Genomic DNA, 23,640 nt, shown 5'->3' with positions numbered 1-23,640 from the left:
GCAAAACGGAGGAGGGGGGGGGCATGAAACTGTAGGGGCAACTAGAGGAGGACATTATATTATAATTAGAGATGAGCGAATACTGTTTGATTGCATAGGTATTTGATTGAATAGTAAGGTATTCATGATATTCGATTCCAATCAAATACCTCGCGCTAAATGCACTAAAGATTCGTATGCCCTCCCACCTTCCCTGGCGCTTTTTTTGCACCAATAACTGTGCAGGGGAGGTGGGACAGGAAGCAGGAAAACGTAGGCATCGAAAAAAATAGGAAAAATCAGGTGACCTCGGATTCAGAAGAATAGTGTCAGCCATATTCTTCTTAGTTGCAGTTTGGAGAGATTGGGAGAGACATCTGCTGAGGATCAGAGAGAATTGTAACTTCTGTTAGATAGGAAAACTGAAAAACAACAGCTCTTCTCAGAGCTACACTGTAGGGAGAGCCTAGTGCCGCACCTCCCATGAGGCGACCTGAAGCGACCGCTTCAGGCGGCGCTATGTCAGGACCCCAGGGAGGGCGGCATTTTTGCCGACCTAAGCCAGTCCAGGACGAGCTGTCCTGGACTGGCTTAGTGTCACCGTGTCTGCAGCCCGACACGGGAAGGGAGTGGTGTATTGGGGCGGCCCTGCTGGACGCATGAGATATACATGTCCAGTATAGTGATTCAACCTGCCAAAATATCCCAAAAGCCCTTTTCTCCCAACCACTGGTATACAGTATATACCTGTCCCATAGGGGTAAGCAGAAACCTGTATACTCACATAGGGTATATAGGATCCCATATACACTCAATCCAGCTTTCCTCGGTGTATACCCTCCAAAAAACCTAAGTGGTATACACAGCAAATCCATCAGGCCATATACGCTCAATCCAGCTTTCCTCGGTGTATACCCCCCAAAAAACTAAAGTGGTATATAGCAAATCTGTCAGGCCATATACGCTTAATCCAGCATTTCTTGGTGTATCCCACAATAAAAAAAAAAAAAAAAAAAAAAAAAAAGTGGTATATAGCAAATCTGTATATACGCTTAATCCAGCTTTCCTGGTTGTCTACTACTTCACTGTTTGTGGGCTGAAGCAAAAAGGTGGGCCTTACACTGTATACGCTGCTGGGGCAAGTGACAACTGCAAGATGGGGGTGAAAGAATTAATCCTGAGGGTGGCACGGCTGAATTGGCACAAAAAGAGATATCTGTTTGTGGGCTAAAGCAAAAGAATGGGGCATAAACTTAAAATGCAGGTGCCCCAATCTATCTATAACTCAAGAAAGCATAGACACGCAGGTTCTATCATGAAGTTACAAGTAGAAGAGTGGCTCAGCAAGTGACAGTTGGCGTTCATTGTGTACACTCTATGCCACCAAAAAGGCTAACTGTGCGGCGTATTTGCACCCCCTTGCCAAACTCACCCAAACCTCAGCTGGGGGAAGCCTCCACTCCCGGTACCGTAGCTCATTACAGTCAGAAGGGCGTTCTTGAGAGTCTGTCAGGAAAGTCCTTCTTCACAGGAGCGCCTATCGCGCTGTACAGTGTGAGCGGGGAGGGGGGGCGTTCCTCCCCGTTCACACAGTACAGTGCTATAGGCGCTGCTGTGGAGAAGGACATTCTTCTACGGTACAGGGACTGATAGCTCTTCACCCAGGGTACAGATTGTGAAAGGCAATTCCAGCAGTATATAGAACTGCCTGTGCCCAAACATATGAAAGGTCCTCTTTAAGTGCTATTAATGTGAGGCCATGAAGTTGCTATGCTGTAAGGACCCTTGTGCACAATCAAATCCTATCTGTGGAAACTGTCTGTGCCTGGGCCATAGTACCCATACCTCCCAACCGTCCCGATTTCGGCAGGACATTCACAATTCCAGTGACATGTCCCGTGGTCCCGGTTGGAGGGAGGTATGTCCCGATTTCAACTCAGATCTGCGTCCAGAGGACGCAGATCTGAGTTGAACTCATACGTGGCTGAAGCAAGGAGCTGACACAGGTCAGCTCCTTGCTTCGCCGCTGAACGCCGCCTACTGGCTTGTAGGCGCGATGTGATGATGTCACATCGCGTCAACAACTGCGCCAGTGAGAGAGTGAGGCGCGCAGAGTGCAGCGGGGGAACGAGGAGAAGGTAAGTGTAATGCGGAGGTGGAACGTGAAACTGGGGCCAGAGGAAGGAGAGGACGGCATGAAACTGGGGGCAGAGATGTGGGGACATGAATCTGGGGGCAGAGATGGGGAGACATGAATCTGGGGGCAGAGATGGGGAGACATGAATCTGGGGGCAGAGATGTGGAGACATGAATCTGGGGGCAGAGATGTGGAGACATGAATCTGGGGGCAGAGATGTGGAGACATGAATCTGGGGGCAGAGATGTGGAGACATGAATCTGGGGGCAGAGATGGAGGGGACATGAATCTGGGGGCAGAGATGGAGGGGACATGAATCTGGGGGCAGAGATGGAGGGGACATGAATCTGGGGGCAGAGATGGAGGGGACATGAATCTGGGGGAAGAGATGGGGAGACATGAATCTGGGGGCAGAGATGTGGAGACATGAATCTGAGTGCAGAGATGGAGGGGACATGAATCTGGGGGCAGAGATGGAGGGGACATGAATCTGGGGGCAGAGATGTGGAGACATGAATCTGGGGGCAGAGATGTGGAGACATGAATCTGGGGGCAGAGATGGAGGGGACATGAATCTGGGGGCAGAGATGGAGGGGACATGAATCTGGGGGAAGAGATGGGGAGACATGAATCTGGGGGCAGAGATGGAGGGGACATGAATCTGGGGGCAGAGATGGAGGGGACATGAATCTGGGGGCAGAGATGGAGGGGACATGTATCTGGGGGCAGAGATGGGGAGACATGAATCTGGGGGCAGAGATGTGGAGACATGAATCTGAGGGCAGAGATGGAGGGGACATGAATCTGGGGGGAGAGATGGAGGGGACATGAATCTGGGGGCAGAGATGGAGGGGACATGAATCTGGGGGCAGAGATGGGGAGACATGAATCTGGGGGCAGAGATGTGGAGACATGAATCTGAGGGCAGAGATGGAGGGGACATGAATCTGGGGGCAGAGATGTGGGGACATGAATCTGGGGGCAGAGATGGGAGGACATGAATCTAGGGGCAGAGATGGAGGGGACATGAATCTGGGGGCAGAGATGGAGGGGACATGAATCTGGGGCAGAGATGAAGGGGACATGAATCTGGGGGCAGAGATGGAGGGGACATGAATCTGGGGGCAGAGATGGAGGGGACATGAATCTGGGGGCAGAGATGGAGGGGACATGAATCTGGGGGCAGAGATGTGGGGACATGAATCTGGGGGCAGAGATGTGGGGACATGAATCTGGGGGCAGAGATGTGGGGACATGAATCTGTGGGCAGAGATGGAGGGGACATGAATCTGGGGGAAGAGATGGGGGACATGAATCTGGGGACAGAGATGGAGGGGACATGAATCTGGGGACAGAGATGGAGGGGACATGAAACTGGGGGTAGATGAAGAGTGTATATGAAACTGGGGGAGAGATAGAGGGGAGACATAATTTACGGGTGACTGTAGGAGGATAATACTGTGTACGGGCACATGAAAAATTAATGAGAATGGGCGGAGTCAACACAAAAGTGGGTGGGGCTAAATTTTGTCCCTCTTTCGGTTCTTCAAAAGTTGGGAGGTGTGTAGTACCTGGACTAAACTCAGCCGAGAACATATTGTATAACAACTGACTATAATGCAGCGACTTCTCAGGCCCCGAAGGGCCGATCACTACAGTTAAGAACGGACTACAATGCAGAGACTTCTGTGCACACAGTTCAGTTCACTCTGGGTACTACAGCCCAAACATGGACTGGACTCTGCACGTGCTAAGACCTCATTCACACAACTGAGTGGGCTGTCCGAGGGGGCGTCTGTTGGTCCGCTCCGTTTCAATGATTATACAGCAAGTCCTATCTATCAGAACACAAAGTCAAATGGGGGAGCAGAAGGCACTGAGTGCATGCCGCTCTAAACTCGGATCCTCCCCCCACTGGGGCATTCCCACTGGACATGGTGACCAGTACCAATGCACAAGGAAGGAGACACCATGCACATACCAAATAACATAAAACATCCAGTATTAATGACACACTGGCCATACGCCCTCTGGTAGGAGGTTGCCATCATTCAATTAATGTAAAGATTGAGATTTCTCAGTAGTTGATACCTTTTTTAAAACCTAACAAAAATGATGACAGATTACAAGCTTTCAGAACTGCTGTAAGGTTCCTTCATCAGGCTTGTGTAAGATAAGATAATCCTTTAATAGTCCCACATTGGGGAAATTTCACACAATATCTGAAGGCAAGCACATTTATACTACTACTGAAAACTCTCAATCTTTACATTTCATATCCACTGGCTAATACGGTACAAAGATAAATCATTCATTTATACATTATCTACTTAAAGAGATTGTCCAGAGAGTGTCCGTTTTTTGCTTACCATTGCAGATAAAAGTCTGGTCATGTGTCTTACAGTTTAGTAACTCCATGGGGATCATAGTAATAGCAGTTAACCCCATCCTGTCCTTCACATTAACCCCCTGTGTGCCTCACATAAGAGTTACTGATAAGTGGGACACATGAAGGTAATAATTAGGTATCTTCATAATTAAGGTCCTTTATTAGTACCCCCATATGTCTCACGCATTGGTAACCCTTATATGGGGCACACAAGGGTTAATATGAGGGACATGATGGGGTTAACTGCTATTAATGTGAGGCACATGGAGTTACAGAAACTAGATTAATAACCGCAAATATCTGACATAGGCAGAGTAACAGGCACAGCAGGGACCTGTTTTACTTACTCTTTTCTGTAGCCTCCTCTCCTCGATACGACAGACATCTTCTATAAAGACACAATGAATCCTGGCCACTGACTTATCTGCAGATGTTACATTCTAGTGGCTACAGGACCTATGATGACATCACAGTCACGTGACCTACATAACAAGCCAATAACAGAGCAGTAGCACTAAAGGACCTCCCCTTTCATTTAATTTATGCAGGTCCTTCAGTTCTCTGTGCTCCGTGGACCCTGACTCGAGTATAAGGTGAGGGGGGCTTTTCGGCATAAAAACTGTGCTGAACAAATCGGCTTATACTCGAGTATATACGGTACTACCATTGTTTGTTTGTTTTAGATACTATATTTAGGGTTGTTCTGACCCCAGGTCATGTGATAAAGACCGGCACCAAGGTTCAGGGGTCACTCCTCCTCCTCTTCGTCTGCGTTTACTGGTAACCTGGCAGAGCCAGTCCCTATAGCACAAATGACTAATGGTTAAAACAGAAGAGGACTCGAGGGCGGGTTCCCCCTCTAAAATCAGAAGTTTCAACCCTGCTGATTTCATTGGGATCAGCCTTCTAAGGCCCGGTTCACATCTGTGTTTGGGGAGTTTGCATGGGGACCCCCAAACAGAATACCAAACACATTGGCAAGCGGTGAGCTCATCAAAGCGCACGGACCCCATAGACTATAATGGGGTCTGTGTGTTTTCCGCCCAGAACATGCGGACAGATAAGTAGTTCATGAAGTACTTTCCTGTCCGCATGAATCATGTGGACTCCGCGCAGAAAGCACACAGACCCCATTATAGTATAGGGGCACGTGTGCTTTCACTGCTCACCACTTGTCAATGTGTTCGATATTCCATTCCCCATGCGAACTCCCTGAACGTAATACCGAACGCAGATGTGAACCAGGCCTTACAGTAGAGAACATGAAAGATCTTCTTTTAAGGAGTTTACCACCACCAGAGTCCCATGTATCACACTTACCACAGACTTTCTTAGGGCCGTTTAGTGACATCTTGAACATATAACGTATAATATTGCTGCTGAGAAAATAAAATTTTAATTCATATACAAATTTAGCCATCTATAGACACCTATAGGTCAGCGAGACCTCTCTCATTTTCTGTCAACTCTTATTCTTTACATCCTTTAATATCCACCCCTCCATTGATTCAAGCTGTTGCAATTTTCCTCTAGCCCCCCCTTTTCCTCAACTATCAGTGCAGTTAGTTTTTGTGCCCATATGGTAACTAGACTCCCTAATAGAGATGAGCGAACACTGTTCGGAACAGCACGCTCCCATAGAAATGAATGGGCGTAGCCGGCACGCAGGGGGTTAAGCGACCGGCCGCCGGCAAAGTGTACGTGCCAGCTGCTTCCATTCATTTCTATGGGAGCGTGCTGTTCGGAACGGCTGATCCGAACAGTGTTTGCTCATCTCTACTCCCTATTAGCAAGTGGGTGAGGTCAGGCAAGAGCATGACTTACAGCTCTGACATAGAGCTCCAATCATAGGTGGACTATGTCAGAGCTGTAAGTCATATGCCCTTCGCCTGCTCTTGCTTACCACCATCCACTAGCCATTAGAGAGTCTAGTTAGGAGATCAAGTACAAAAGCTAACAATACAGATTGCTCAGGAATGGTGGGGGTTAGAGAAAAAATTCCAACTGTGCCAGCATCAGTGGGGCGGTGACTGGAAGGATGGAAAGAGCTGGGAGTTGGTGAAAAGTTCTCTTTAATGGAAAAACGTCCGAATGAAACAGAAGAAGGAGAATCTAAATAGAAAGACAGGAAAGAAATGCGAGAGACACAGATTTACTAAAAGAATAGACTTTATTAAGCATTGTAAGTCTTTCTAACTGGAAACCAAGCTCCTCCATGAAGCGTTCCTAAACATTCTGCATCATAAGTTCACCACCTTCTCAACAACAGCAGACATTCTCAAGAGTTGTGCCGCTCTAACTTACATTGATAAACTATGGAGATGCTGGGGGCAGGGATTACAGGACAGGAAGATTTTGGGAGGTGGGAGATAGTTACACATTACCCATCCACTAAACAGGTGACTAGCATAAAAGGGGGCTTGTATTAACAGGGGAGAAAATATAATCCAGAAGCCATGGGGGTTTTTTTATTATTTTTTTTTGTTTTTAGATATTTTTTTTTGACTGTAATTAAACACAGACAGTATCAGTTAAACATGAAGTTACTAACAAAGATTCATCGCAGTGAAAGATTCACCTAGCTAAAAAAAAAAAATCAGAAAAAAAAAAAAAAAAAACGGAAAAAAAAAAATATCCTGAAGAGAAAGCGGGAAGTTTATATTAATCGGGTTTAACAGGGAGCGGGCTTACAAAATATATATACGTACGCTTTGAAAGTCGGCAAGATTTCCTTTCAAAGGTTTTCGGTTTCTTATCGAAAAAAAAAACAAAAATTCATTAGCGATTAGTTACCACTAAACCAGGAATAAAAGAAGCGTAATATCACAAATACATGTGCAGCAGATACAGATGGGTCAAAGTCTACACCCAAAGGGAATCGGGTGCCGGGACAAGTATTTTTTTTTTTGAATTTTTTTCATATTTTTTTTTTTCTTCATTAAAGTCTTAACAAGAAAATGTTAGTTTTACTTGTATGTTTTTTTTGTTGTTTCAGAACATCTAAAAAAAAAATATAGATGATAAAAGACACGTTAATTCAGCAGTATGTGCGAGAGTCATCTCCGAGGATGTGATCAAAAACCAAAAAAAAAAAATATATATATATTAATCGGAAATATATGACGAGCAAGTAAAAAAGACGAATGGGATCATCGGCTGCCCTGTGGTGAGACATCGGTCATAGGGGTGACCGGATGTCGCTGGTAGCGGGCAGCTTCGCAGTCCACAGTCTCCGCACACAACACGGTTGAAGCCTTTTTATGGATGTCAGGACTATAGACGGCCATGACATTACGGTAAGGGTCTATGTAATGTATAAAGGCTTGTGTACTCCAGCTACGATGTGTCATGGGGAATACCAGGAGTGGCTGCAGTCTGGTGTATACGTCACAGTACTGCACTGCTGTGTAGCATCAAGTAAAGTGTCATGGCGGTGCCTTGTCGTCAGACTGTGCACAATACAAGGAACAAGGCAACACATAACTACTGTTCCCAAAACTTCCTACCGTCCAATGGGCACGAAGAGAAGTAGCCCGTGTAGCTTCATACAGATTACAGGGGGGGTTTTTTGGGAACCTACCATAGTCAATTCGAGCAATATGTATATAATAAAGAACAGTGTTACATCAACAATAACGGCCCACCCTCCCCTCCCCCTTAACACCAAAAAAGTATATAACCTAGCCGGGTAACATTGCAAACAGAAGGAAGGGCAGCTACTAACCCCTTCTACGTTACGTGCGCTTAATTGGTATAAGCCAGCAAGTCTTTGCTCAAAAAAAAATTACCTTTCTGAAATCAAACGAGACGGAAAAAAAAAAAGAAGAAGTTAGATTTCCGTATATGCTGAGCTGTCTTTGCGCACGTCCTGGATGCAGGCAAGAGCGTGCGGTGGTATCGCCACCGGTGGAAGACCGCGTGTTTAACGTCAGAAAGGTATCAGGAAAAAGTGCGCGTGATATAAATGAGATTAGCGGTTACTTTAATTCAACGTCAGAGATTATGGTTAGTGAGAAACATTTCAACAAAGCCCTGGCAGTCGGCGGTTTATGGATTTTTTTCTTTTAATCGCCCGTCGCCAGATACGTAATGTGTGTAGAACACATGATAAAAAATAAAATAAAAATTGTACTCTAGTAAAATCTAAAAAAAATAAAATAAAAATCAATACGGCAATTAATAGTGGATCATAAGTGGATGTTCATGTGTGATTAAAATTAGTTTTAATTGTGAAATGCAGTAATAATGAAAAAAAACAAAAAAACAAATGTATTACATAGAAACGGCTGAAAAAAAAAATAAAAATCACTAGTTGACACTTTGGGTGGGAACTCGCTGTTCTTTTCTCCCTGTGAAATATCAGGACAGGTTCCCCCCTTATGTACGGTTTTAGCCCTCTGTTACCCATCATGGGCATGATCCCCGGCCATGGCAAAAGTCCATCCATATGGCCGTAGTAATAAACAGAGGGGAATTTTCGTCACGACTCCTGGGTTGAGTGTCCCCCCCAGGACAATGTATTTGATAACAATGCCTAAAAGAAGAGATCCGAGCAGCAGGGCATCAGTGGATGCCAATGTCAGAAAGTGGCTTGGCATGACTCCCGTTATCATCGGCAATGCGAGTGCCCGAGCCTTTTATGCTGCCGAATGGTATTTGTTGAGGTTTGTAAAGACCGTTGTAATGTTACCTCCCTTCTTTCATATAAAGTTTGGAAAAAAAAAAAAAAAAAAATTGATAAAAATACCCAAAAACACAAGCAATGTAAAGGGCTGAGTACAGCACCGCAACACTGCAAAACCATCGTACCAGCTGTATGCTGGAGATCGGCTCAGCTCTGCTCAGTACACACTGACATCACTTCTAGTCAACGCGGGATGGAAGGGACAATGTACTAATATGGTGGGGCATGGACTGGAATCAGTATCGGAACCTTTTACTACCACCCTCACAGATGTGGCATATAACATTTACTCCCCCCTGACATAACCCCATTCGGGGGGTCGGATGTGGCATATAACATTTACTACCACCCTGACATAACCCCATTCGGGGGTCGGATGTGGCATATAACATTTACTACCACCCTGACATAACCCCATTCGGGGGTCGGATGTGGCATACACCAAGTGGGTCCATAATGCTGTGCTCAATACCAATGCCTGGGATTATACAAAAAACTAAATCCACGAAAATAACCCCAAAACTGTTCATTTTATCACTTAAAAGGCCACCAGAGCAGATTCTCTTACAGATATAGTAAGTGTAAATATAGCAATAAATAGGTCCCCAAAAGAGGCAACTGGGGAACCTCAGTGAGCTCTGTCACAGTAGTCTTACAAACCAGGGCCACAACACCCGGAGGACCCCCTGGGATGCTACTGACCATAAGATAAGCAGAACCATGTAGGGTCCGGGTGCTGCAGATGTTACAGTGGTCAGAAACTAACCTTACAAACTCTTCTCAATGCTGCTATTTTTGTGGCACAATTGCGTATGGAAGTTCTTCTGTATGGGGATATTTCAATGAAAAGAAGTAAAATGTTTTTTATAAATGGCTGAGAATGGGTTTAAGAAGCTTTAGTAGTTTGGGTTCCCTGCTGGTCTCTACCTTATACTCAGCCAAACACTGGTTGAGGCGGGTCACCACTAGAGCCTGTTTTTGGTTGAGCAGTATTTCTGCGTATCAGGAGGGTCCAAAACGCATTGTAGTGGAGGCAGGGAGGGAGTACGGTTTCTTTTATATATTTTGAGAGTGCTTTCCAGGACTATCATCAGTATGTGATCGATGAGGATCCAACACTCGGAAACACTACATATCATCTGTCTGAAGAGCCTGTGGCCGGTGACATTACATTCATGAATCAAAGGATACAACAGCAGCTCCATCTCATTCAAGAGATTGGGGTTATGCTGCCATACCAAGCACAGCCACTAGACTATGTACAGCGCTGTGCTTGGCATTCAGTGAAGAGGCCTTAGCACTCATGTGAATGCTGCAGTCTCTTGAACCAGCTGATCTGCGGAGGTTCTGAGTGTCAGACCCCCTCAATGATCAGACATTGATGACTTATTCCTATGGATAGTTCAACAATGTACAAGTCCTGGAAAACACATTTAACCAATTTTGCGACATTTATTACAAAAAATTCTGATCAGAAATTCCCTGTAATGGTGTACTTACCATGAGTATTAAAATGGTGCAAAATAACCCACCCACCCACAAGTAAGAGTGCACCCCATATAGAAATAGCTGAGCAAGGTGTTCATCACATCCAACCACAACAGCCACTCATTCAACGAAAATGGATAGATACGTGAAAACCATCAATCCTAGTGATAATCGCACTAGGTACAGTGTGAACAGGGGGCGAAGAAAAAACCAAATCTTCCTAAAGGGGACTGCTTCACAGTCCTCTCCTACAGGATACAAGACGCTGCCCACAGTCTGGGCTCAGAGAACCACATAAACACAACTTAAAGATGGGAGGAAGGACTTAGAATTTCCAGAGTGCTTCAATATTGGGTTTGTTTCCTACCGGGAAAAGGGAAGTCGTTCCTACATTTCTAGTGACGGGCGCAGAGCAACCCTCAAACAGAGAAAAGGCCGATGGGTGTCGGGGTGTTTCTTTCATCAACAACATAGTTTAAAAAAAAAAATCTCATTTTTCGTTAAGTTTTTGGAGAGGTGGGCGCCGAGCGAAGGATTCCAAAATGGAGCGCTGGACACGAGAGCTAAAGTTCTGCCCTCTCCTAGTGAATTACACGTCCGGAGTACAGTTCAGAGTCACCACAAACCTCCCCCCAGCAGCGGCAGCGTTCTCGAGGAATACTGGATCTGCTTAGGATGCAAATGTGGCTTTTAACTAAATATATATTTATAGGTTACATAAATAGATCTCTCTCTGCCTCTCTCTGTACATAAAGTCTGTGCACAAACGTATGCATATTCACAATATACACAGTGAGCCTTGTCAGACAAGTCCTAGATGCGTACTCGGCACGTATCCGCGGCGCGGCAGATCGCGTTATGCACATACAATCATTCACAGTACATCTTCGACCAAAACTGAGGTTTAACCTATTGTGATGTCAAGCAACGTGTGCGCGAGTCTCGGCCGTACTGGGTTATACCATTTGCTACCAGAGGGTGAAACAGAGAACCCTTCCCTACTCCATTTCCTTCTCACATTCGAGCCAACAATATACAAGTGGTTGGGCTATTCACTATATGGAGCCTGTTAGGAAATGAAGGTAGCTGGACATGTACAGAGACGCTGCTGGCGACCCCCTGGGTACGTCATTTCAGCAGCGTGATATATATGGCTAATAGCGCTCCAAAGGAAGAAAGAAATGGAGACGGCTTGTTTCGCTTTTTTTTCGGTAGCAACTGAAATGACCCAGCCTAAAAAACACAGGCTTGACCTTATCTGAGGGCAGGAAAAATCTGCCCATGACAGTCCTCTTTCCTGAATGTCCCCTTTGTACAAAGGCCATATTTATATATATATTTTTATATATATATGTACATATAAAAAATAATATTAATAAAATTCTGACAAAAAGTCCCACATTATCTACAGGATTGGGTAGTCTGGCAGGAGGAGTCCTCGTCTGAGGAGAGGAGGAGGAGGGTGTGATGAGGGAGGCACAGCTTAATACTGAGAATCCGTCAGTATAGGTTAGCTTACTCCGACCATATAGCTCTGCTTCATCGGAGTAGTATCCTGCGGCCTTCCTGCTCACATGGCAATTTTTTAATGCCACATATTGCAACTTATTCCTTCTATGATCAGGAACAACTAGCAGCATTGCAATATGAGTCAAACCAGGACTTTGGGTTTGGAGAGATAAGACACGAGTCAGATCCTCGTGTCACAACCGGCATCACATTGCGTCAGCATTCTTAAAGCCGGGCTCTTCTGCCAGGCAGAAGAACTGAGGACAATGTAAGTGGGCACCACAGTAGAAATTGACAATCAGAGCACCATAGTAGATTTTGGTTATGTGTGTGCAGAGGGATCAACTGCAAACTTGTTGCAGCATATTTTGGGGGCCAAGGGAGATGTCTGTGCCTCCCTAGGACACTCTCCTCCTCCATTGTTGCCCTGTATTTTCCTGCTCACTCCTCCTTCTGGAGGGGTGTTGGACCCAACTTTTCGTCACGGCAGTTGTCCCCGCCTTCGCTGCTCATTCCTGTGAAGTGAGGGGTGTTGCCATTGCTGCAAGGCTCACTGCATTCTCTGGGTAAGGCACATGCTACGGTTTGAGGGCTGGCATCTTCCTCAGTAACTGTGTTTCCGCTGGTCCCGTTCACGTGGGACGGGCTACGGCTGTCTGTCGATCCCTAGGGAAAGATGTAACAGAGAGATTACCGCCAGAAATATGGAGAATGGATATGACAATGTATCCGTACTTAGTGACATCCGTCATACTCTACCAATAGTGGATCTAAAGCCATAGTGCAATATAACTCCCCCAATATTTAGATGACTGGTATCTCAGGACCCGCAAGGTAAGCAGCAGAAGCCACTGACTTCCATTTAGTGCCATCCATGCCCTCTGCTCTGGCTAATAGCTGGGCACTAGGCAGGGGGCACTTTCATATTCCATCCATATGCCCCATCAGAACATATGGATTCAGATAACTCCTTTATGCTGCCCTGAGATATCTGGGAACCAGTCATTTTTGAGGGACCCATCACAGATCTAATATATGCTATTAGGGGAATCAATGATCAGAATGGACTTTTTTCTGTCTGATCCCAATTTCCTCTAGAAGTGTCTGACTGCAGATTGTCTCAGTAACATATAGAAAAATAACAAGCGTATGGCCTGGCCAAACATACACATTATAGGATCACCAGAACCAAAATCTGATGCCATGTTAAAGAGCAAAAACATAAACCTGCATATTACCATATTGTACTGTCTATACCTACAACTGAGAGGTGTAACATAATATAATGATGGCTGCAGAACTACACATCACTATCCGTGCTGATCAGAGTCTTACCTGTTTGTTCACTTTTTTGTTGGGTTTTGTCACTTTATTAACAGAGTTGTTCTCTCGTCCACGTCTGAAAATACGAAAAAAAAAACAAAAGTGACTATGACAGGCGACAATATAAATCTGGTCATACAGTCAATATTACTAATATAATTATATTCAGTCAGTTATTATAATTGCCAATAATACACAGAAAATCTAAGGCTCTCATCCATCTCTACAGAGGCTCCATATGTCGCGAGATGGACCCCATTGCCTCAGATTCATGGTCACCATGTGATGTAACTAGACTTTCCCATTCACTTCTATGGGATGAGGCAGTTATAACATCACTTGACCAACATGAACCAATCGGTGTACAATGTAAACAGTCAAGAGGTGGTCACAGCACTTGCATGAGAGCCACAGCCCCTTCACATTGCTGATCAGCAGAGGTCCCGAGTGTCAGACCCCGCAATATATTACTCTGTATTATCCTGTATCTGTATTACTATGCTGCTGTAACACGCTGAAATTTCCCCAATGTGGGACTATTAAAGGATTATCTTATCTTATCTTAATGATGACTTAGTCTGAAAGAAGTCAGAGACCCCATTAAGCTGGCCTTACACAATGGATGCTTGACATCTGAACCTACCAATTTTGATAGGACAGATAACCATCTAATGTGTAATCAGCCTCTCTATGATGCAGATTTTGGAGGCGGTAAGGATAGGCCTGTTGGTTTTGAACTGCTTGAGCCCTATTCTGAACACTTGCACGCTTGGCTCAGATGATTGTGCATTTGTAAAGGGGATTGGCAGCGACAAACACCTGTTTGGCGGATATCTAATGTATGGTCAGCATTAGATGTAACCTATAGTATACCCACCCTTTTCCTGGACCCCCAACAGAGACAACTTGCATGCCGAAAGCTCCTCGACCTCGGGAAGGTTTACTTCCAGCCCACTGGCCTACAACCATACCCGCAATTTCCAACTTGCCTCCTTGAGGAGGGATAGGATGAACTCCTGCATTAGAGAAAAAGAAAGTTACGACCAAAATAAAGTAAACAGCATCAAGTCCTAGGAGATCTAAAGCACTTACCTGAAAAGCCTCTGTTTCTTCCAGGGGGAGGTGGGGGCATTGAACCCATGGCTCTAGGATACAGTGGAACAGGGTAAAACGGTGGCATCATAGGGGGCATGAATGGTGGCGGCGGAAGAAGTGGTGGAGGTGGTTGGCGATTAAGATTGATCCCCTCCAGGATGCTCTGCCTCATCTTCTCCACTTTGGCTGCTTGCTCTGCCTGCAGTGGTTAACAATTGACATAATGTAGTTTACCGCGAAAAACATCTCTCACCTGCCACATCCCTGGGTCATCGTCCTATAGAGGGGAGTGTGATCATAAGTGACATTGGAAAAGCCATATTCACATTGATTCCTTACCTGGCCGTCACACAGTTCAATCAATGGGACTTTCTCGCGGCCTGCTCGGATCAGCTTGCTCTGGAAAAGCTTCCCATCAAAGTAAATCCAAGGACAGCAATGTTCCCAAGGTACAGGCTGGCCACAGGCATCATTGGCAAATAGTGCAGTGTCCACCCCACTCATGAAAAGAGCTGCCAGCTGCACTCCACGGGCATCCAACTTCTCAATCTGCTCAATATTATCAGTGGATTAGCAACTGCACTGTAGTCACACTGCTCATAACTTTGTATGTGCTCATCCCTTACCTTCAGCTCCTGGAGTTGGTCTGGCTCATATAGTTGCGAAGATACCGCCTGGGCTAAGAATGCATCCAGTTCATGTCTCAGTAATATCCTTCCTCCTGGCCACTGCATCATATACCTGCAAATAGCAAGAGACCGTGACTCCTCCATGTCCAAGGAGCCCAACAACATCTCCAACACTAAAAAGGCCGCTTCTCCTTACCGCAGTACACAGCACATCAGGAGGAGATGAGTGGGCACGTTGGCTGGATTTAGCATGCTGGGAGTATCCGACTTCATACATGCCAAGAAAGCTCTCATTCTACGGTTCTTGTCTTCTACAGCTTTGCCGAGCCATAGTTTTTTCAAATTGGGACAGGTCCATTCTCTAAAGGTCAAAGCCGACACCAGCTCTGGAGTTTGAGGAGACTTCCCTTTATAGGCAGACCATTCCTTGATGATCACTGGAGGAACTGGGGGAAGACAATGAATGAGATATCATTTACAATGTCTACATTACATTTTGCACCAAATATATTCATTGCATAAGGGTTTTTATTAACATCATTCTTTACAGCATTGAGCATGGTGTTTAAGAAGTTGATTAGTCCAAACACACCACAAGTGTCACTGACCGCTCTACCGTATATAAACACGTATTCATACTGAGCAAAAAACCGGCTGCACGGAAAAACTCCCGGACTGCTACTCGGGATAACAAGATAGATGCAAAAGAAAAAAGTTCCAGCATGCCGTATATAATAAAATATAACTTTTACTGAAGCATAATTAAAAACCTATAACAATAGGTATGGATCCAGGTAAAAGAAATATCATACAAAGGCTTATGCGTTTCGGGTGTTCAAAAAAACGATCCCTTAGTCATCGCATGTTTTTCATAGCCATTGTAGTCCTATGAACTGCAGACACCCTTAAGCGAACATGCACAAAATAAGTCAACTCAGCAGGGCAGCAGTGGTGAAGGGTAGATGGCAAACAGCAGACAGAAATATCCTTAGGAAGATTATGTTTCAGATAAGTCAGCTTAGTAGAACAAAGGATTTGCGTAGAGCAAGCGAAAAACGAGCAGAGAGACAGGAAGTAAACAAGTGTCACGTAGAAAGCGCACCTCGTTCTGTATACCCTGATCTCAGTAACCTAATAATCACCGATTGTACATCAGACACAACATGAAAACCAAGTATGAATACAATATATAGAATCAAACCAGCGTATAAAATAGATGCTTTGATGTCTTACCGTCCACCGGCAAGCGACGACGCATGGCTAGTCGCTCTAAACGCCTCTGTGTCTCAGCAAGGCTGAAAAGGACTCCATATACATACTGGCGAGCTGGGCGGAAGAGGATGGCGGCAGGAGGAAGGTCGGCATTGCACTCATCCTCTATGCAGACAGGCAGTTTAATCTCACCCTAGAAGAAAAAAGGAAAGATGTAGAAAAGTCATCTTGATCGCTAGAGACATTTGCATTACAGCGATGCTATACGAGACGTATAGTGTAAAGAGGTTTTTACCCAAAGCAGACTAATGTGCAGCAATTTCCGATCCTAAAATCTGCAACCATTCACAAAATTATAAGGTCCCTTTACAGTTCTACCCAAAGCAGGGGAATTGCTAGAGACTAGAGATGAGCGAACACTATTCGAAACAGCTGTTTCGAATAGCACGCCTCCATTCATTTTTATGGGAGCGCGCTATTCGAAATGGCTGTTTCGAATAGTGTTTGCTCATCTCTACTAGAGACCTGAGTCGCTACTAGACTGCTGGAGACCCCAGATAAACTTTTTTTTTTAATGCAGATTGTGAGCCCCATAGACATATCAGTATGTCTTTGGAGTATGGGAGGAAATCCAAGCAAACATGGGAAGAACATACAAACTCCTTGCAGATGTTGTTCTTGGCAGGATTCGAACCCAGGACTCCAGCGCTAACCACTGAGCCATCGCGTGGCCCCTCCAGATGAACTTTTATGTTATAAAGTGGGGAAACTGTGAACCCCACATAGTGCAAAAGACCAAAGGTCCATATACTGTCGACAGCCACATGGAAATATAAAGCCCAAAGACATAAGCTGCGTACTGGCCTCTAAGCAAGGTCACTGCTGTTCTCATAAGTGGTTAGGGTCTAGCCACAGGGGTACCAATGGTTAAGAGAATGAGGGAATCCAGAGTCCTTGTGTTTAAACAGAGATGTGGTCAAGCAAGCATATTGACACTTAACTCAATTCTATGGGACTCTTACATTTGTAGTATAACACCTTACAAAGTGGTCATACACTTCAGAGCAAAAATAGCCAAAACCACTGATATCTGACTATCGTATGTGCATGGAGGGAGGGGGGTCATAACTTTCCCCTCAATAGCAAAAGACAGTGTAGAGGAGGATTAGGCTGTTCGATTTCAACATGTCCAGTCCTTTAGTTCTCAGGGAAGGTATCTGGCAGCAACTTACCCCCCTCTTTGTACGAAATACACATACACACCCAGGCAAAGAGCAGGCATGTGTATGAAGGAGTTGAGAGGAAGAGCTGAATTCAGCTGACAGCTATTGAAGGTGTAGGCGCATCTTTAGATATGCAAAGATAATGCTACCTTTTGTGTCCTACCTTGGTAAGGACATGGTAAATGTATGGGTACATAAGACCACGACGATGTCTATGTTCGGCCACCCGTAAGACTTCGGGGGCCACTGGAGGTAGCGGTGGAGTGGTGATGTCCATATGGTTCCTTGTTGCCATGGACAGCAGTGATGGAATCTGTGACTCATTGTGCCCCATGTTCTGGCCAGGCTCACCACCTCCTGTCTGATGGCCCCAGTTCTGGGAAAGCTTGTCACCAGACGATTCCTCCCAGTTAGTCTTATGCTGACGGTTATCGGTCACGTGACTGTGTAGAAATAAAATAAAAGGCTCTCACTTACAGCAAGACTTACATACATGACTTCCCATATCCTTCATGCCGCAAGTAAACTAAACACATCTTAAAGATGTCAGGTTTCTACAACAATGGTGAAATGATTACTTGGATGCGGCGCCATTCTGGTCTTCATCGGAGGAAGAAGAGGGTGAAGATTCCTGGCCTGATGAAGGAGAAGGCTTCAAAGTCAAGTGATTGGGGAACTTGGAAGCTGTCGTGTCATATGGCAGAGACCAGCCAGAAAACGGGCCCCCTTTCAGAAGGTTGTCATCGTGGAAGTGAGACAAGTCACCCATGTGGTGAGGAGGGAACACAAAGCCAGAGTTGGGACCAGGGGGAAACGGGTGGTGCTGATACTGCAGCTTTGTGGGCATCTGGTGTCCAAACTGTAAAGGAAGACAGGTTTATTTTCTTAAGAATTAATGAAGTCAGAGAATTTGTCACAAATTTATACAACTCCTCCTGAAGCCTATAAATACTTATTGCCTCCAGGGCTTTTAGGTGGTGAACGCTGGTTCTGGGCTGGTTCCAACCTTAGTTCTTGTAATGGTCACCCACCTACTCTTCCATGGTCACAGTAAGGCCAGCCACCAAAACACAAGTGACTACATGTGGACATGGTAGAGGAGGAAGGAAGAAGAGCGACTTGGGGGCTGGATTCTGGTTCTGGTGACGTGACCAGGAGCAGGATCAGTCCAGAACCCCTGGGCTCAGTGGCTAAAAACTCTGGAGAAAGTAAGTATTCACAGGCTTCCTGGAGAACCCCTTTAAGTAAATGGGTCTTTCTGATAACATACAGTAGTTGTACTGTTGAGGGCTAGCTTGTTGCAAGATTAGTTTCTTTTACTTGGGTTACATTCAATACCCAGTATGTTAGCAATTTATATTTTAATGTAAATGCAAAAAAAAAAAAAAAAAATGAAAAAAACCCAAAAACTTTTCTTTCTTTTTTTTAATGTAGATTGTGAGCCCCATATAGGGATGGGTATAGATCACATCACAGGGATCTTTGCTCTTCCCTTGTATGCTTCATTTTGCTTCAATTGTAGCACTTAAGGGGTTAAATAAGTGCAGAGCGTGGCAGAAGTATGTCACACGTACTCTGAGGGCTTGTACTATTATGGCATGGGTGGTCAAGGGATTAACAAGAATGACCATTTACGGTATATGACACACAAGCAGACAGGTACGCTCACCATAGGCTTGCCAACAGGTACTCCTCCCATTTGGTTGTGTGGTAGGGGGGGCATTCCAAACTGATTGGGTCCGTATCCTGCAACTAAGGAGTGAAAGAGCTTAGAGATGTTACTCTTCAACAAGTACTGAGCACAGACACCACTCCCAACAAACTCACCGACGAAAGGAGAAGGATTGAGCTGAGGTGGCCGCTGCTTGGTGGCGACTGAATAATATTCCACGGCTTTTTTAAATCGCTCGATCTTATCTTCTGTCCTGGACTAAAATGCAAAAAAATATCTGTAAATAATGCAAGCTGCAAGGAAGTATCAAAAGCTTGCCCTCTTCGTAGGAGTTACTGGGAGCAAATTTGATTCTACGCAGGTACGCTACATTTTGATTTGAGAAAAGAGAAGACCTAGTGGGAGTCCTGTTTACCCCTCCACACCTGACAGCCTTCTGTGTACACATACATACAGGGAGAGCTGTCAGTCACTGCAACATGTCAGTAACTACAGCCATCTGATGATCTACTCACCTGCGAGTGTCTGAAGATCTCCTTCCCCACAGCATCCAGATTAGAGGCGTCTTTAATAGTTGCCACATACTCAGAGACGGCTTTTATCACCACATCACAAGGCGGCAAGACAAGCTGGTGAGCACGGACCTGGAAGTATGGAGTCACGGAAATAAGCAAATATTAGGACCACAGACACAAGTAATACAGGAGAATTTGCTAGCCCATCTATACCAGTTGTCTGGCATAAATACATGTAAATATGGTCCATCTTTGGACATGGACACCTTTTTGTGACAAATTGTTCTTTCTGCATCACACTTGCACCTTTTACAAAAGTGGGTGGAGTGGGGTGGAAACCTAGACAGACTAGGGGGGCCTCGGCTTCATAAGTTTACTATAACTCAAGCCAGAAAACTGGGGTCAGCTATAACTGAAACATATGTCCGCACCTGACTGGGGTACAATTCAATTGTGATGCATAGGAATGTGTCTGAATTATTAAGAGGCCAAAACGCATCTGAATCCAGCTGGAAACTTCAGTATGACTGGCGTACAGAGCGACAGTCTTAAATAAATTTCCTACATTGTCCTACATTGTTCGCTCATAAAATCAAGCAGCATCAAATGTCAGTCCTTAACAATAATAGCTGGATGGGCTGGGATTGTCCCACAAGAGGGGATCTGTTTGCTGTGTATCTATCGTCAACTGATCATATAACTTTTAATGGTACATCTTCTCTTCAACCCAACTCTCCCAACTTCTACAGCTTCAAGCGCAAACTAAAGACACATCTTTCCAGACAGGCCTATCACAATTCCTAATGTAAACCCTTCCATAGTTAGAATCCCTAAAACAAATCCTCCTCTGTTCCTGCTCCCACATTACCCCAAAGGATATGATGCCATTTCAGACTAACTTTATATGTCCAGGCACAATTTGTATATTTAAGGACACGACTGGTGAGGGCTCATACAGCTTTATATATGTGTAATGACAGTAACCTCTATCACAAAAATGTCTGACCACTGTATAAGCAATGCTATATATGCTCCGATACCGCCCCTCTACCTCATAGATTGTAGGATATTGTGAGCAGGGCCCTCAGTCCCATTGTGTGAAGTGACTATTTCTTTGTAATGTATCTTTTTTGTCTGTACTTGTTCCCTACAAATTGTACAGCGCTGCGGAATATGTTGGTATTATATAAATAAAATGTATTAATATTATTATCTGGACGGGAGAAACGGGCAGTGCAAATAATAATAATAGTATATATGTACATATAGAGTAGTGTGGGGAGGGAAATAATCACCTTGAGTGAAGCGAGTGGATGATCTGGTCCCAGCAAACTCCAATGAAATGCGGCTAGGTCTTCGTCTGGAAGTATATGGTTACCTACAACAAGATCACATGACTTGTTTAATAGACTAGATATGACCTTAATAATTTCACCTGAATGTGTAATGGAGCTGTGCCCCTAGGATGCCTCTAATCTGAGCATTATACAGCATTCACACAACCAAGTTCAACCTGTATTTACTGACCTGAACATTTTGTCAGGACAGGGGCTCAATGATGTCAGGCATCCCTGCCTATAGGATTATAGTATGCTATAGGACATGACGCCGATCATCACAGATAACTACAATACTACGAGTCCCTTACCCAGCATGATGTGCAGGTCAGTAAATATGACACAGACAGACTGAGTTTCATGGGTGTGAATGCGGCATAAGGTTGGCTCACAAACTATGATACACATTGGTATACAGGGAGCATGCCCCTCTTTTACCTCAATCCTAATGACAGAGCTGTAGTGCCAAGGGTTTGGTGGGCAATCCTTTAACATATGGTTTAACTAAATTCTACAGTTATTTTCTGACCCTAAACCTCAAACACAGAATCACACCTCACTCATCACCCATTGCCCCTTTCATCTGATAATTTTAGGTTCACAAATTGCACATTTGTTCCCCAATCTGCACAGACTCCATTCACTTATAGCAAGTTCCAACAGCTGTGAGGTGGCAGCATGATAGTCTGTATGAGGTGGGTTTACTTCAGAACTACACGCAGACTTTAAAGGTGTTATTTTTAATTCATCTATTGAAAACCTATGGAGGTCTAACACCTACCCCTAACACCGTGGTGGTCCCTGTGGATCACCTTCTTAAAGGGGCATCTTGGTCATGACTCAAATGAATGTTGTACTATCTTTAAAGAGCGGATTATCTGGAGACCAAGGTGTCTGACCCCGACCAGAAATTATCCTATGGTCCCACAAAACCCCTTTCATTACAACAATGTTACTATGGTATATAGTTCACCTGTAAGCCATTACATTGAATGCATCTGGCTACTGGTATAGTAGATGTGTTATACTCATAATGGTTATTACATACTGCATACAGTGCTTCAGTCAAAGAAAAAACTGCCTTATTGACCCAAATTGAAGGCCTAGTGACCTGAACCTACAGCATCATGGGGATATTCAATGCCTATACTGCACCCCATGTACTTCGGAGTGGCAGTGAAGGGTACTGTGGTTGTTTCCATGCATTACTCTCCATCATCTCTACTGTATGTTGGGTGTGCGAGGAGATGAATGAACATACATACATAATAAAGGTGCTGACTCTTGAGAACAGGGCCGTGGAGTAGGGGTCATGGGGTTGGACTGCATTGGGTCTGGTTTCAGACAAGTGAATTTTGTTCAATTCTGCAGGATCTCTTTTGGAAACGTCCGCAGTTTAACTGCACTATGCAGAAAGACAGTCATGTGACCCAACAACTGCGCTCCCACAATGCACTGCTCTCTGCAGAACCCTGAATACATCTTTGGCTAAAACATAATGAAAATGGCAGCAGATCGTAGATAATGACAACTATAGTTCTCATGTTATACAGATGGAAACTGAGCAAAAATGGAGCTTTCCTTTAGGACAATGAAGAGCAGATGTCATCGCCTGATCGGGATTATAACTCTTCCTAAAGACTATTTTATTTATCAACTCTTTATTGAAAGACTGGCACAACAATAGAGGAATAAACAAGCAATATAAAGCAAACAGGTGGGTCCATACGATAGCGACACCCGAATATGGCTTTTCTAAAGACTATTTAAAGAGGTCCAGGAACTTGGATAAACCTCAATACGGCACGAGTACAATCTCTGGCACCCATGCCCTGCAGCTGAAAGGGCTGCAGCACTAGGGCAAGAACTGCGGCTTCTTTATTACCAGGCACATCTCCACAAAGATGCTGTGCCCAGTACTGCAGCCCCATTCACTTGAGCTGTAGTACCAGGTTTAGCCACTTTGCAAAGGATGGCACTGTGCTGGTAATCAACAAAGTGTTATGGCCTTTTTCAATCAGCTGATGGGCAGCCATGCTAAGATTTGGAGTCCCCCACCAAATTTGACACTGCTATGGTCATTTAAAGGGGTTGTATCATTGGGAAAAGTCATTTTTAGCTAAGCACATCCTTGCATAGCCTTTAGAAAGTCTATTCCGCACCTACCTTTTGTATGTAAATTGCCTCAGTAGTTTTTGAATAAGCCCGTTTTTATTCGTATGCTAATTAGGCTTCTCCGAGCACCCTGGAAGTGTCTGTGTGCACTGTCTGCTATTCTCTATGTGTGTGAGAGTACAGAGATGAGTCATCAGCACAGCAGCCTCTCTGCTCTCATACACATAGTGAATAGAGGGTGCACACAGACACTTCCAGGGTGCACGGAGAAGCCTAATTAGCATATGAATAAAAACAAATTTATTAAAAACCTACTGAGGCAATTTACATACA

At 44.7% G+C, this 23,640-nt stretch overlaps 1 protein-coding gene across 2 annotated transcripts in view; it reads right to left on the bottom strand.

The window, feature by feature from the left end:
• Positions 1-6,656: 6,656 nt before the first annotated feature.
• The window catches only part of FAM120C (family with sequence similarity 120 member C), a 30,964-nt gene continuing 13,980 nt past the window's right edge, over positions 6,657-23,640 (bottom strand). The window contains exons 3-16 of one of the 2 annotated variants that reach the window (XM_075259504.1): positions 21,151-21,233; positions 19,856-19,984; positions 19,496-19,598; positions 19,338-19,420; positions 18,247-18,527; positions 17,832-18,111; positions 16,467-16,638; positions 15,430-15,679; positions 15,231-15,345; positions 14,944-15,153; positions 14,602-14,803; positions 14,387-14,525; positions 13,522-13,585; positions 6,657-12,852 (exon numbers count right to left, since the gene is read on the bottom strand). In XM_075259504.1, the coding sequence (XP_075115605.1) occupies positions 12,628-12,852; positions 13,522-13,585; positions 14,387-14,525; positions 14,602-14,803; positions 14,944-15,153; positions 15,231-15,345; positions 15,430-15,679; positions 16,467-16,638; positions 17,832-18,111; positions 18,247-18,527; positions 19,338-19,420; positions 19,496-19,598; positions 19,856-19,984; positions 21,151-21,233 (2,336 nt within the window). In that variant the 3' untranslated portion in view covers positions 6,657-12,627. The remainder of the gene's footprint in view (positions 12,853-13,521; positions 13,586-14,386; positions 14,526-14,601; positions 14,804-14,943; positions 15,154-15,230; positions 15,346-15,429; positions 15,680-16,466; positions 16,639-17,831; positions 18,112-18,246; positions 18,528-19,337; positions 19,421-19,495; positions 19,599-19,855; positions 19,985-21,150; positions 21,234-23,640) is intronic. The other variant, XM_075259505.1, reaches the window with a different exon arrangement.

Source organism: Leptodactylus fuscus, chromosome 11 (assembly GCF_031893055.1).
Source record: "Leptodactylus fuscus isolate aLepFus1 chromosome 11, aLepFus1.hap2, whole genome shotgun sequence".
NCBI lineage: Eukaryota > Metazoa > Chordata > Amphibia > Anura > Leptodactylidae > Leptodactylus > Leptodactylus fuscus.
Note: the sequence above shows the minus strand (reverse complement) of the source record. Positions and strands in the feature narration are given on the sequence as shown.